Below are 16,224 nucleotides of genomic sequence, written 5' to 3'. Positions count from 1 at the left end.
GTGTCTGTCTAGTTGTTCAATCTAACCAAACAACTATACCAAAAGAGAATGATTAAATGGCAAAACAAAACAAAAAAAATGTGTGAACAGCATTTACAAAAAATTTAGATTACAAGTTAGCCCTAATATCCCAAATTCAAGTAAACAACAAAACACAAACCTTTGTACCTCGATCAAAACCCACAGTACATTAGAAAATAAAACACAATGAAGTCAACATTTTAATTTTATTCATCAAAAATTCATTCTATAAGTGGCAACCCTGGAAAAGGGGAATCTCAACTCAGGGGCAAAGGCAGGCCGGCCCTTTTGAGGGAGAAGGGGCCCTGGAATCAAGGGCCAACAGCAGGTTAAGTGTTGGGTGGTGGAGTCTTGGGGAGAGCAAGTTTCAAAACTCAGGACATTGGTTGCTGGCTCACAAAACTTGGAAACCTCACAGGTAACTGCGGGGCAGGCAGCCCATTTAGGACAGTGGGTGGATGCGGGTTCCTTTATTGGGTCTTATGAGGAGGGTCACAGCATAGGAGGTGTAGGTGGGTACGGTGTGCTCCCTATTTCAGCCTGCTCTCCTGGAGAGACAGGGCTCAGGGCATCAAGTGCTGGCAGCAAGGCACGCCTAACGCTATCAGGGCTAGGGGTGGAGATGGAGCCCAGACCACAAAACCCACGGGAGGACGAACAGGAGGTAAGGACAGAACACCCAGCAGAGAAGGGGCAGGGGTTCAGGCCAGGAGACCCAGAGGATGGGAAGAAGCCCTCACTATATCGCCTAGGGAAGAGAGAATAGAACGCGCCAAGAGAGGATGGTGAGGAACTCGCGTGGATGGCAGGACCACGCTGGGAGGCAAAGCACCGGACCTCAGGATCAGGTGAATTTGAGCTGCTCCGGAAGACCAGCCTTCTTAAGGCGAACCCAGGGGGAGAAGGGCTCTGGGCGGCCAGCCCTGGCGGAGGAGGGAGGCTGCGAACTGCTGATCTTTGCTGGATAACATGGCTCCGGAGGACAGGGCCCAGCGTGGAGGCGTGGCTCCCGAGAACAGGGCCTGGACTGGCTGCGAGGCCGCTGCGGAGAGTAGGGCCTGGAGGGGAGGCGCGGATTTCGAGGGCAAGGTTTGGCCCAGTAGCGCGGTAGTGCAGAACAAGGCCTCGACAGCATGCACCGTTGCAGCGAACAGGAGCTGGGTGGGAGGCAGGACTGCTGAGAGCCCGACCTGGCGGGGCGGCGGGGCGGAGGGCCCGGCCAGGCCTAGTTGTGCGGTTACGAAGAGCAGGACCTGGTGGGGTGGTACGACGGCTGCGGCGGCGCGCAGGGCCTCGTGCGGATGCACGGCTGCGAAGTGTAGGGCCCGACCCGGACGCCTGGCTCCGGAGAGCAGGGCCCGACCCGGACGCCTGGCTCCGGAGAGCAGGCCCCGACCCGGACGCCTGGCTCCGGAGAGCAGGCCCCGACCCGGACGCCTGGCTCCGGAGAGCAGGCCCCGACCCGGACGCCTGGCTCCGGAGAGCAGGCCCCGACCCGGACGCCTGGCTCCGGAGAGCAGGGCCCGGCGGAGCGGTGTAGCTTCCGTGGGCCGGGCTTGGCCCGGCTGCTCGCCTGCGGAGAGGAGGGCGTGGCGGGGTGGTGTAGCTCCGAGGGACTGGGCGTGGCGGGGTGGTGTAGCCAGAAGGGGCTGGGCCTGGCGGAGCGGTGCAGCGCGCGCGGTGACTGCGGCGGCGGCGGCGACGACGAACAGGGCCTGGTTCGGGTGCATGGCGGCGGCGGCAAGCAGAGCCTGGCTCAGATTCACGGCTGAGATCATCAATGCCTGGCGGGGCGGCGCGGTCGTGGACGGCAGGGCCTGGCCTGGCTGCCTGACTGCGGGGGGCTGGGCCTGGTGCCCGGGCCTGACTTCGGAGGGCAGGGCCTGGCTGGGATGCGTGACCCGACGGAGAAGCCCGAGAACGGCGGCGGCCGCTGGGCTGAGACCCCGGAGAAGATGGCAAGGGCACGAGGCACTGAGCTGTAGGAAGCACAGGAAACAGACAGCGCCGCTCTGGAGGCTTCTGAGCCTGGGCAGCCTCCTCGCGGCCGGGCTGCTTCCTCCCACGGCCCCTCCCCGGGCTCGCGGTCAGGGTCGGAGGCCCGCTGGCCTGGCCAACTCCCCTCATGGCTTGCACCATGGCGGCCACGCCGCCCGCGTGTGAGGCCTGGAGACCCAGCCCTGCCCCGGGCACCACACATCTCAGCTTGGCGTGGGGACTGCGGCCGCCCTGGAGGTCAGCACGCTCCCTCTCCTGCACACAGCCCGTGGAGGGCAGCTCCGGGCCCTCGCCATTGATCAAAATGGCGCCGACGGCAGCCAGGGCGGAGGCAGAGGAACCTGCCGTACCGCTCTGTGGGGAGCCACCACCCGATGGAGAAAGGCCGCTCGAGACCCAGGGGACCAAGGTACTGGGATTGGGGTCGCCGGGGGCAGGGGCGACCTCGTTCTTCGGCCCTTCGGGCACCTCACCCTGCTCTTGCTTCCGCGCCTTCTGATCGGACGACGGAGTGTCCATAACGCCAGATTCTCTCTCAGAGACGCGGGAGCGTGGCTACAAGACGCCGCCTGGGTAGAGCTCCCGGAGAAGGAGTGCGGAGGATGGGCGTGTCCTGGTCGGATCTTCACGTCTGATTGGTCGGATGGTTGTCACGTGACTCTCGTCTTAAAGGGAGCGAGCCAACCTAGCTCCGTCTGGCGCCAAACCAAACCACGTGCTCCGCCATTCTAGGGGCCGCTGCTGCCCGGGCCACGATATGAATTTCCGATCCATACCTGGACCCCTATGAGAGAGAGAGAGAGAGAGAGAGTGTGTGTGTGTGTGTGTGTGTGTTTCGAGGGCGTGGGCAGCGATGGTGTCTGTATAAACAGTTTGAGTCACCCCAAATCAGTTTAGCTTGTCAGCACCACTCTGGTGGTGAAACTTTCAAGCAGTGGCTTGAAAGAAATACCACACTGACCAAGAGGAGATACCGCTGAGCTGGGCATCCCTCCTGGAATCCCGTCAGGACGCAGGGCCCATGTGTGACTCCAGAAGAGACTGTCCCAGAACTCTAGTGGGCTGTAGGGTTGGAGAACGGCGTGAAAGCAACAAAAGGGATGGGGCCCACACTGCCTGGGCTCGGGATGTTCAGCACTGCTGCCACGCACCCAGAGGCGGATTTAGAATTTTCCAGTAGGATGCTTCTCCTTGCCTTGCCCCCTGAACACGGAGTGGGGTTGCCTGGGATTAAGGATGATACTGTCCTTAAATATGCATCAACATTTGTATGGGCTGCATAGTAATCCACTGATGAATGTACATTCATTTGTGTGACCTACTCTCTAGTTTCTGTTAATACAAATATGCTGTGATGCACAGGCTTGAAGTCCAATATTTAGACCAGATTTTTAGTCATTATTACAGAACGGCTGCCATTTCAGTACCCAAAACAGCCAGCCAGCACCTAAATTCTGACACACCTGTAAGGCAAGTTACACATAGTTTATTTTATGAAATGGGATCACTTATCCATAGATATTGTTTGGTCACCTGCTTTTTTGGGTCCAGAAAACTCTCTCTCCATGTCAATAAGTAAATTTCCACAAGGCCATTTTTAAGTACAAAATATTCCATTTATACCAGAAGCTTACATCTTCAAACATTCCAATATCAACCAACTTTTCACCCTCTATAACACATCACTGCGAAGCACATCCTTCTTACTAAAAATCGTTCATATCCTCAATCGTGTCCTTGCTATGGATAGACTCCCAGATGAAGAAATTCTTGGCACAGGCCATGCACATTCGTAACTCTTTGATTAAAATATTAGCAAGATGTTCTCCTGAAAGTCACCGTTATGACAATTTCAGCCGAATGGAATGGGAGGCTTCCTGGACCGGAGGAGCAACTGGAGCGAAACACAACGCAAAGTAGAATGGAATGGTATTTGGAGTGTTAAATAATATGGAAGGGAAAATGGATTTGAAATGGAATGCAGAACGGGATGAAGTGGAGACTAACTGCAGTGGGAATTGGAATGAAATGGGGGATGGAATACAGACTTAAACAGGATATGGAATGGAAAATTGAACAGGATGGAAATTGAATAGAATATAATGGGAAAATGGAATGGAAAGGAGGATGGAAATAAATATCTGATGGCGTGTGGAATAAAAAAAATATATAAGTAACGTTACATGAGAAAAAGAATGGAGTGGAATATACAGTGAAGTAAAATATTAAAGAAAATGGGAGGAAACCGATGGAATAGAATTTGCAAGGTCATGAAATCAATGGACTATTTGCACTTTAGATTTAAAAGTACCAGGATGGAATAGCAACAAATGGAATGAAACTTGGAATGAAAGATAGAATACAAAGTTATGAAGGGTGGAATAGACAATGAATATAAATAAAATGGGATGGAATATGGAAAATGAAATACTGATGAAATAGAGGATGTGCTTAAATGAAGAGAATGTGTTCTCATCTACTGCTCCATAACTTAGTGTCATGGAACAATGACCATTTGATCATGCTCAGGCATCCTGTAGAGCTAGAATTCAGACAGGGCAGACGGCAGATGGCTCATCTCTGCTCTACGATGTCGTCTGAGGCCTCAGCTGGGAAAACGTGAATGTCTGTGAGATCATGAGTGAAGGACGGCAATCAGGACTCTTAGATTTTGGCCATAGTATCTGGGTGGATGGTGGTGCCACTTCCTGGAATTGGGAAGACTTGCAGACTGGGGACACAGTGGGAATCCAGTGATTCTCAATTCTCAAAAAAAAAAAAAAAAAAATCTGCAAGAGTAGGGTTTTTTGTTTGTTTATTATTTGTCAGAGAGAGAGAGAGAGAGCACAAGCAGGGGGAGTGGCCAGCAGAGGGAGAAGCAGACTCCCTGCTGAGCAAGGAGCCTGATGCAGGACTCAATCCCAGGACCCTGGGATCACGACCTGAGCCGAAGGCAGACACTTAACCGACTGAGCCACCCAGGCGTCCCTGGGAGAGTAAGTTTTGTTTGCCTCATACCTTATATTCTAAATGTTCTCAACGAGCATAGATTACTCTTGCATTCAGAAAAATACAGATATTTGCATTATGGAAAGCAACTAATTTTTCGTGTTTAATTATGATTTAAGCTGTTGTAAGAAACCAGGCTCTCTCATATGTTACCGGGTTGGGGTTCTACATTCAGAGCACCCTGCCAGATGGAAATTTGACAAGACATATATAAACATGAAATCCATTTGATGCTACAATTCCTCTTCTAGGCATTGATTCTGAAGAAATATACATATATTAAACCACAATGTTATTTGATCAGAAGTGATTATTTTGGTGTCATTTGTTTTAAAAAAAAATTGAAACCACCTAAATTTCTGGCAGGATACTGGATGGTCCACAGAATAAACTTATGTAGAGTTTATGGGATGTTTCTGAAGAACTTTTAATGCTATTGGAAAATGGCTATGTTACACAAATAAAAATTATATACTGAATATACTGAATATATGTATACTATCTATACATATACCTAGAATTTGATGTATATATTAAAATCTCATTTACTATCTATCTATACATATACCTAGAATTCGGTGTACATTAAAATCTCATTTACTATCTATCTATCTATCATCTATCTATACATATACCTAGAATTCGATGTATATTAAAATCTCATTTACTATCTATCTATCTATCTATCTACACATATACCTAGAATTCGGTGTATATTAAAATCTCATTTATTATGGAGTAATGGTGCTCATCCAGCAGCATGGTGCCTGCTCCAGGGGGCACTTGACAATGCTGGGAGACATTTTTGTTTGTGACAACTTGGGGAAAGGGGAGATGCTACTGCCATCCAGTGGATCAAAACTAGGGATGCTGCTTAAAAAATCCCTGAATGCACAAGCTAGCCTCTTACAACAAACAATTATCTGGTCCAAATGTCAGTAGTGTCCAGGTTGACAAACCCTGTGGTGGGGTATTTAGATAATTTGGAAAAGTTTAAAACAAAATTTAAATCACAGTCGATCCTGTCAGTGATCAGTAAATATTGTTCAAAGTTTGGTATGTGTAGGTGTTAAATTTTCTGTGATAACTTTGTATTTTATAATCACCAGAAGGGTATGTATGAAGTAGACTACTTCATCTTAATTGTTCCTTCACAATGCACAAAACGGTTTTCAAATATTAACCATATTAATCTTTGCTTAAGAAATGATGTACCTTAAGAACTGTAATTTCAGCTCATTTATGGGGAGGGACATTCCACCAGTATCAATCCATCATCATCAATCTCCTGATTTTTACCTTTCTGATCAAAGGTTTCATTTCCAAGTATTTACATATTTGGTTAAAGTAAAGAGAAACCGTGGCCCACAATGCAACGTATCTGATTATACCGGACAGTGTGGTTGACTAACCAGGTCATAGTAATCTCATTACCCTTCCAGTGACTGGTTTAGGAATGGGCATTCTCCCGTCGATACTCCCCCATATCAATGAGATGCACGTCTGCTTGGAGTCTTTGGGATAAGTTTTCTCAGCGCTTAAAGAAATAAAAGAGACACAACAGATGGTTTACATTAAAAAATCTCAAAAAGTATATGTATCTGATATTATAATTAATAAATGATTTAGCATGGTTGCTGGATATATGGTCAATTTTACAAAATACAATTGGATTTCTATATACTGGCATTAGAATTATAAGGAGAAAAAATTTTCAAATGCCATCTATTACAGCATCAGAAGAGAACAAACACCTAGGAACAAATCTAACAAAGGAGTCCCAAGACCTCTGCCCACAGATAGCACTTCCGAGAGAAATTAAAGACAGCCTACATAAATCAGACATATGTCATGTTTATGTACTGGAAGACAACAGTATGAAAGTGAATGGAAGAGAGAATTCTTGTGAAACTGATCTATGGATTCAATGCATTCCCAATCAAATTCCCAGCAGTTTTTTTTTTTTCTTTTGAAAACGGAAATTGTCAAGCTGCTTCTAAATTATATACGGATAACAAAGATCCAAGAACAGCCAACGCCATCTAAAACAAAAACCAAGACTTTTCAGGACTTTCACAGCCAGATAGCAAGACCAGCTCTGACGCCATAATTAAGATAGTGTGGTATGAGCACAAGAAAAGACAAACAGGCCAAAAGACACAAAGAGAAGCGTCCACGAATAGACTCGCACAAGCACAGTCACCACATTTACAACAATTGTGCCACTTAGAGTGCTCTGGGGAAAGGATGGTCTTTTAAATAAGTGAAGCTAGACACTGGATATCCATCCACTTGGGGAAAAAAATAACTTTGGCCCCTAACTTACGCCATACACAAAAATTAATTCCAGAAGTTAAAGCTTATTGAAAATAACGTTATGAACAAATATTTATGACCTTGGGATTGGCAAAGAGAGTGGCAACAGCGCACAGAAAGCACTAATGAGAAAGGGAAACAACATTGGTAATTTGGACTTCATCAAAATAAGGACTCCCGTTCATCAAAAGACACATTTAGAGAGTGAAAAGATAAACCTTGGAATGGGAGAAAGGTTTTGCAACATGTATATTTCATGGACGTCTCATGTACAGGATATAATACCTCCTAAAATCAAGAAGGAAAAAAAAAAGACAATGCAATGAAAAACTGGCACAATATTTGAACAGGACCTTCACAAAACAGGACATCTGACTAACTAACCGATGAGCAAACAAAAAGCTACTCAACCTCAGTCACCAGGGATATGTACATTAAAATCCCAGTGAGCTGGGGCGCCTGGGTGGCACAGTCTGTTAAGCCTCGGACTCTTGGTTTTGGCTCAGGTCGAGGTCTCAGGGTTGTGAGATCGAGCCCCAAGCACTGGGCTCCGTGCTCAGCACAGGGTCTGCTTAAGACTCTCTCTCTCTCCCCTCCCTCTCCCTCTGCCCCTCCCCCCTCTTCGCACGTGCTCTCTAAATAAATAAATAAATAAATAAATAAACAATCTTAAAAAAAAATAATAAAATCCCTGACAAAACATCTATCAGAATAGCCAAGACAACTAACAATATCAAGATTAGGTGAGGATATGGAGGAACTCTCTAATGCTGGTGCAAGTGTAAATTGGTACCACCTCTTTGGAAAACTGGCACTATCTATCAAAGCTGAACATGTACATCCTCTATAACCCAGGAATGCCATCTGTATTAATGATCTATTCCTGCATAACAAAGTACCATAAATTCAGCTACTTAAAAACAATGTCTGTTTATTAGCTCACAGTTCTGTAGGTCAGAAGTCCATGTGTGACATGCCTTTGTTCTCTGCTCAGTGTATCACAGGGTGAAATCAAGTGTTGGGCAGACTGTGTTTCTTTGTGGAGGCTCTGAGGAGAAGTCCACTGCCAAGCTCATTTGGGTTATTGGCAGAATTCAGTCCCACTCTCAGCTCCTAGAGGCTGCCCGCAGTTCCCTGCCACATGGACCCCTCCAGACACCCTCTCATGCTTGAGTCTCTCAGGAGGGGCCCCCCCTTTTAAGGGCTCACCTGATTAAGGCTGGCCCACCCAGGATGACCTCCTTATTTGAAGGTCTACTGACTTGGGACCTTAATACAGCTACAAAATCTCTTTTCCCATGTAATGTAACATAATCATCACAGGAGTGATACCTGACCATATTCATGGGCTCCTCTTACACTGAACCGGAGGGGATTATACAAGGTTGAGGGTCACTTGGAGTCCTCTTAGAGTTTTGCCTACCGCAGTATGCCCTCTGGCCCCCAGTGATCCAGCGATCCAGTCTGTCCCACATACAAAGTTCATTCACTCCATCCCACAGTCTCCAAATTTCTCATGGTATTATGGCAACAGCTCAAGTCCAAGAGCTCATCAAAACTGCACAGCTCAAAGTCCAGAATCTCATCATCCTAGTCATCCAAATCAGGCATGGGTGAGGTTTCCTGGGTATGATCCATGCAGTACAACTCCTGGGGCACAATCCCTCTCCAGCTGAGGACTGGTGACACTAAAGTGACAGACGAGCTATCTTCCCCAACACACAACGGTGGGATGGGCATGAGATAACAGCTAGAACACTCCGGTTTGAAAAGAGGGGCGGGGATAGGAAGGCAGAAAGGAGTTAGAGTCCCAAAGCAGTTTGGAAATCCAGCTGGGAGAACAACAGCCAGAATTCTTTGATAAAGTTTCAAAGCCTAGAATAATCCTTGGTTTTTAAATTCCAGATCGGCACTAACACTCTGCTCAAGGCAATCTAGGTTTTTCTATTATGCTATCCAAATTCCGCTACCTCCAACCTCTCCCTTAGCCATAGAGCCAAGTTTGTCATTTATATTTTCTTCTTTCCACATAACCGCAGGCAACAATCTTGTTAAACTTTCTGCCACTACGTAGCAGGGATCCCCCTTCTTCCAGTTTCCATAACGTGTCCCTTGCTTCCTTCTGAGCCCTCACCAGCGATGTCCTTAAAGTTCAGATTTCTACTAACAGTCTGTCCGAGGCAATCAGGGCTTTTCCTGAGGCCACTTAGGCTTTCTCTAGCGTGCACCTCAAATTTCCTCCAGCCCTCGCCCACTACCCAGTGCCAAAGCCAGGCCTACATCTTTAGCTGTTTGCAGTGGCGGCACCCCACATTCAGGTACCAAAATCTGTACTGGCTTCCTATTGGTGTGGAATAAATGACCATGCTCCTGACAGCATAAAACAATCCCCATTTCTTAGCTCACAGTTGTGCAGGTCAGAAGTCTGTGCCCAGTGTGACTGGCTTCCCTGCTCCGGATCTCACAGGGTGAGAGGGCAGTGGACTTGCTGTGCCCCTTTCTGGAGGCTTTCGGGAAGAGTCCCTTCCAAACACATCCATGTTGTTGGCCAAAGTCAGTTCCAGGCCGCTGGAGGACTGAGGCCCCTTTCTCTCACTGGCTGTCAGCCAGGGACAGCACTCCTCTCCTAGAGGCTGCCTTCAGTTCCTCACCATGTGGCCCCCTGAACACGCTCTCCCGTGCCTCAAATCTCTCTTTCGGAAGGGGGCCTAGGCCCTTGCAAGTGTTCCCCTGATTAGGTCTGGCCCACCCCGAACAATCTCCCTAGCTTAAGGTCATCTGCTCTGTGGCCTTAATTACATCTGCAAAATCCTTTTTGCTATATAATTTCACATCATCATGGGAGGGCTATCTCATCATGTCCACAGGTTCCATCCACACCCAATGGGAGGAGATTGTGCAAAGACAAGGGTCACTGGGCATCATCATGGAATTCTAGCTACCACACAATCCATGTATATAATCAAACAGAAGTGCAAACATGTTCTCCAAAACACATGAATAAAAACGTTCACGGCATCATTATCGATGATAGTCAGGAACTGGAAACAATCCGAACATCTATCAACAGCTGAGTGAATACAGTGTGGTATACTCATAGTAGAGAATACCATACAGACATGAAACAGGCAAATATCCCTGCGTGCAACAACATGGGCAGATCTCAATATCAGAACATTGAGCAAAAGGCGGCAGGCATAAAAAGGCACATGATTGATAATTCTATTTGTAGAGAGTTTAAAAACAGCCCAAAAAACCCTTAGGGTGACATAGGTCAGAAGAGTGGTTAACTGTCAGGTGTAATCATTAGAGAAGGACACAGTTTAGGCTTCTGGGGCACCAGTAATGTCGTATATCTTGATCTCGGTGGTGGTTACACGCATGTGTTCACTTTGTGAAATGTCATCAAATTGCTGTCATTTATGACTGGTGCTCTCTCCTCTTTGTATGTTATACTTCAATAAAAGGGAAATCTACCAAAAATAGCGGGGAAAAACACATATAAAATGCAAAGTGGGGCGCCTGGGTGGCTCAGTCAGTTAAGCGTCTGCCTTCGGCTCAGGTCATGATCCCGGGGTCCTGGGATCGAGCCCCGCATCGGGCTCCCTGCTCCGCGGGAAGCCTGCTTCTCCCTCTCCCACTCCCCCTGCTTGTGTCCCCTCTCTCGCTGTGTCTCTCTCTCTCTCTGTCAAATAAATAAATAAAATCTTTAAAAAAAAAAAAATGCAAAGTATCTGGGCGCCCGGGTGGCTCAGTCAGTTAAGCGTCTGCCTTGGGCTCAGGTCATGATCCCAGGGTCCTGGGATCCAGTCCCACATCGGGCTCCCTGCTCCATGGGGAGCCTGCTTCTCCCTCTCCCACTCCCCCTGCTTGTGTTCCTTCTCTCTCTCTGGCAAGTAAATAAATAAAATCCTTTTTTTAAAGAATGCAAAAAGAACTGACAGAAACACACTTCAGAATCAAAATCCCTTACTGTAAGTCTGAAATCTCAAAGGCTATGAAAACCAGCGTTATTTTTCCTGTCTCATATGCACGTAAAACATGACCCGAACTGACAGGAGGCTGTTTTTAGTCTTTATTTATCCTTCTCAGCATGAATATTTGTGTTTCTCTGTGGAAATATTGTTTTATTAGATTCAGCAGTGCTATTCCAGACCATGCTTATGGCTCTTATGGAAAGTATGGTATATGAATTCTGCAACAGCTGGTCCCAAGGGTTTCAGATAAGGGATTGTGGATGGGTAGTAGTAAAGGGTTTTAATGCAATTTTTTCAGCTGAAGGCAAGAACTAAGAAGGCCCACAGACTGTTTGTCAGACATGGGCTGAATTTCTTGAATTTCTTCCCCAGCATTTCAAATGATATGTTTTCTCCTCCTTGGCCCTATTGATAAAATGGATTATTAAAATACTAAAATATTTCTCAATATTACAATATCCTCTCCTGACATGAAAAACTACCAGGATGTGGTAGATTTTCTATATATCGTTAAACACTACAGACTCCAAATTGATGGATAAAACATTAAATCTATGCTCCTAAGTGAGATAGATCCATATTTGTGTGTGTGAGGGCACATGTGGGAGTGTGCACGTGGGCTTGTGCATTGTGCGTGTATGTGGACCTGTGGGCTTGTGTCCACGTACCGTCTTTTCCGGGTCTGGGAATCAGGGTTTAGGCTATCTTTATTAAATAAACTTGGAAGATTTCCATCTTGGTTTCTAGCTTCTACATCAATTTAATAAGGCTTAGGAATTTGTGATTTCTGAAAAGAACTGGATGATGGTATTCATCTCTCCTTGTACTTGTCTCAGTAAGTTTGGTTCCCAAATCCAGTTGAAAAAAATAACACCATTTTCTGATAAAGCTGCGACTCTTCAAAAATGTACATTCCAGGATAGGCAGAGAAGTATTCCAGACAGGACATCGGTGCTGATATCAGATAGACTTGGGACACTGTCCAAGACCTTACTTGTGCATGACTTTTCAGCAAGTTACTTAATCTCTTTTAGCCTTAGTTTCTTCACTCGTGAAATGGGATTCTAGTCCCCTCTCTTTCATTGCTTCCCCAAGACTTAGGACAGGGCAACTTTCACATTATTACCCTAGCCAAGTAGGGTGCAAACCTGCCGCGATCGTAAGTAGTACATGCATATTAGTGACAGCTGACATCCACAAACAAATAGTTAACGAACAGTGACGGCTGACATCCACAACCGAGAGAGACTGTTTCAGGAGTTGTATGTATTTGGGGGTGTTTATTCAAGCTCCTTGAAATCATGCTTACAATTGCTTTGTATTCTTCTACGTAAAATCTCTGCAGACTATTTCTACATAAAATGCATCACCTATTTCTTAATTTTCTACACACACACACACACACACACACACACACACACACGTGTGTGTTGGGGGGGAGAGATTTTAAAGGTTAAATAATACTAGCATTGAATGAAAGTAGGAATCACTTGATTCTAAATCCAACCCCTCCACACACCGCCCCCCCCCCACACACACACTATGCCCCATCACTCTTCCCACCACAAACACCACACTCTTCCTACTGGCTCGCTCAGACAAATACTTTCAACTTGCATCTGCTTCTCTTGGTACTTAACCATGATATTTGCAAATCATAGGTTTATAATGACTATGCTGGGTTTCAAAATTGGGCACAAATGAGACTTCTGGTTTCAGCTCCAACATATAAAACAGGGTAGAAATCAGCAATCCCTCCTTAAAACAAGAAAACACTGCAGAAGCTGAAGCAACCTATTTTTTTTTTTTTTTTTGACTCATCAGAGTACTGAGGTGGCAGGGCAAACCACCACATAAAATCTCGAGAGAGTGTTGAATTCAGACCGTCGAAACTGAGATCTGCTTTCCTGGATCAGAATCCTCTGTAGTCATAAACTGGTAAGAGCACTCAAATGGTAAATAAGTTGAATTGCTTGAAGCTGAGTCTGGACTAACAGGAGAGTGAGAATCTGCTTCCCCTACCACATCTCCACCCTGCCCCCCCTTCCATCCCCTGAAGTCTTAGGGGGCAGCCACATGTTCATGGTCTTTCACTCCAGGAAATGGATTTTCATGGTGAAGTTCTGAGAAAGGTGCCTTAGTTCTTCTGGCTGGGAGAGAGGAAGAGTAATCATTGTCAAAATAACCCCTAGAGCCTTCCCCATGACAGAGGCCTACTCTCCAGGGAAAACAATTGGCTAGAGCTTTACCCTAGGTGGAGGAAGGGTATTCCTCCCACACAGGCCCCCTCTAGACTTCCTGTCCCACCTGAGGGAAACGGGGTAGGCAATAGGGGTCAAGCCTTCCAGGAACTAATTTGAGAACACTGCAGCCAGGGAAAGGATAGAGGGCATGGGAGAAGGCAACGCCACTGGAGATACACCTGTGAAGGCTGCAGCCCAGAGACACGGCCCCCACTAAAAGACAAGAGATTTAACCATGAAGCTACAGAATTACCTCCCTCTCCCCACACCTTACCACATCAATGGGGCTCCAGAGAAATAACTATGGATTATAGCTGAAAGCACTGCAAAACCGCAGATTCCCTGTGAACAGGAGTGATTTGGGAAGCTCAAATTCAAGAGAGGGCACCAAAATAAGGACACTCGAAGAACTGGAAGCTTCTGGCACTTACAGCTACAGCAAACATAACAAGCCAGATTAATATAAATATTCACACTAAATGCCTAGTTACCTCAGGTCCTATTACCCAGACAAACATGTCTGGCTTTCAACAAAAAAATTACAAAGCAGGACGAAAATTAAGAGAATGAAGAGACAAAGCAAGCATCAGAGCCAGCCTCTGATATGACGCGTATTTTGGAATTGTCAAATAGGGGATTTAAAATAACTATGATTAATTTGTTAAGGGCTCTAATGGAAAAATAGGCAACATGCAAAAGCTGACGGGTAATGTAAGCAGAGAGATGGAAATTCTGAGTGAGAATTAAAAGGAAATACTAGAAAATTAAAACACAGTAACAGAAAGGAGGGTTTGTCAGTAGACTCAGCACAATGGAGGAAAGAATTGGTGAGCTTGAAGATAAGTCATAGGTCAATAAAACTTTCCAAACAGAAATGCTAAGAAATAATAACAGAAAAAGAAAAAAAAAAAACCCATAACTGAACATCCTGTCATGTGAAATTGGAAAACGTTTCACATATTAATCCAAACTCCAAAAAAGGAAAGAAGTAGAGATAACAGAGAAGAAGGAAAATTGGAAGCCATAAGGGCCAAGAACGCCCAAAATAAGTGACAGACACCAAACCATAGATTCAGGAATCTCAGTGAATACCAAGCAGCATATACACTAAGTACACACACACAAACACACACACACACACATACACACACACACACACACACACACACACCCCTAGACTTGTTATATTCAAACTGTATAAAATTAAAAACAAAGAGAAAGTCATCTTACCTATCGAGGAATGTGAATAAGAATTACAGCTGACTTCTCATCACGACCCATGCAAAGAAGGAGTAGAGTGAAATGAAATATTTAAGGTGTTGTTTGAAAAGGAAAACCATCTACCTAGAAATCTATTTCCAGTAAAATATGAACAAAAAAAGATTTTCTCAAAGAAAAGTTGAGCAAATTCATCTCCAGGAAATCTGCCTCGCAAGAAATGTTAAGAGACGTCCTTCAGGCAGAAGGAAAATGATATGGGTCGGAAACGCGGGTCTACCTAATGAAAGGAAGAGACTCGTGAAGTAAAATGGAGGTAAAATAACGTCTTTTATGTTTCTTATTCTTGTGTCATCTGAAAGATGACTCTTCTCTGAAAAGGGTAGCACAATGTACTGCGTCATCATAGCACACAGACAGATGAAAGGGAAGACAGAAGTATCCCAAGCAATGGGAGGGAGGAATTAGGAACACTCTGTGATAAGGCACCTGCAGCACTACATGTGAAGCCATATAGTGTTACTGGAAGGTGGACTTGGCTTAGTAAAAGTGTATATTGTAAACTCTAGGGCAACCACTGGAAACAGTTTGAGAAGCAGTATAAGCAATAAGCTAAAAGAGGGGAAAACAGGTGCAAATATCGATCCAATTATATCAATAATCACTTTAAATGAGAATGGCCTAAGTACACCCGCTAAAGAGAGATTTTCTGAGTGGACACAAGAAAGATCCAAGTATACCAAGTATAAGTTGCCTACAGGAACCTCACACTCAACACAAAGGTGCAGATAGCTTAAAAGTAAAGGGACAGGAAAAGGTTTACCATGCTAACACCAAGCCAAAGCAAGGTGCAGGAGCTCCATTAATTTCAGATAAAGCAGACTTCGGAACAAGGAAAATTGCCAAGTATAAAGAGGGGCATCACATAGTGATTAAGGAGTCAATTCTCCAAGAGGACATAACAATCCTAACTGTGTAAGCCCCTGATAACAATGTTAAACGGTGTCAAAATACATGAGGCAAAACCTGATAAAAGGTCAAGGAGAAATACATACATCCCTGATGGTAGTGAGAGATTTCAACACCCCTCTGTCACTAATTGGTAAATCAAGCAGGCGGACAAGCAGATACCGAAAAGATACAGATAACCTGAACAGCATTATCCATCAACTCAATCTACTTGACCTGTATAGAACACTCCACCACTCAACAACAGCAGAATCCATAGCCTCTCAAGCTCACGGGGAACACTGACAAAGATAGACAATATGTGGGGACAGAAAACACACCCCTACAAATATAAAGGAATAGGACTCACACAAAGTAGGTTCTCACACCACAGTGGAATCAAGCTAGAAATCAACAACAGAAAAGTAGATGGAGGGGCGCCTGGGTGGCTCAGTCAGTTAAGCATCTGCCTTCGGCTCAGGTCATGGTCCCGG

At 45.6% G+C, this 16,224-nt stretch overlaps 1 protein-coding gene across 7 annotated transcripts in view; it reads right to left on the bottom strand.

Annotated features, from left to right (window-relative positions):
- Positions 1–208: 208 nt before the first annotated feature.
- Positions 209–16,224, bottom strand: part of LOC118536961 (uncharacterized) — a 101,370-nt gene continuing 85,354 nt past the window's right edge. For 4 of the 7 annotated variants that reach the window (XM_078064557.1, XM_078064558.1, XM_078064560.1 and 1 more), the window contains 2 exons: positions 6,441–6,565; positions 209–2,803 (listed from right to left, as the gene is read on the bottom strand). In XM_078064557.1, coding sequence (XP_077920683.1) covers positions 514–2,538 — 2,025 coding nt within the window. In that variant the 5' untranslated portion in view covers positions 2,539–2,803; positions 6,441–6,565 and the 3' untranslated portion in view covers positions 209–513. The remainder of the gene's footprint in view (positions 2,804–6,440; positions 6,566–16,224) is intronic. The other 3 variants (XM_078064563.1, XM_078064559.1, XM_078064562.1) reach the window with 3 other exon arrangements.

Source organism: Halichoerus grypus, chromosome X, assembly GCF_964656455.1.
Source record: "Halichoerus grypus chromosome X, mHalGry1.hap1.1, whole genome shotgun sequence".
Taxonomy (NCBI): domain Eukaryota; kingdom Metazoa; phylum Chordata; class Mammalia; order Carnivora; family Phocidae; genus Halichoerus; species Halichoerus grypus.
Note: the sequence above shows the minus strand (reverse complement) of the source record. Positions and strands in the feature narration are given on the sequence as shown.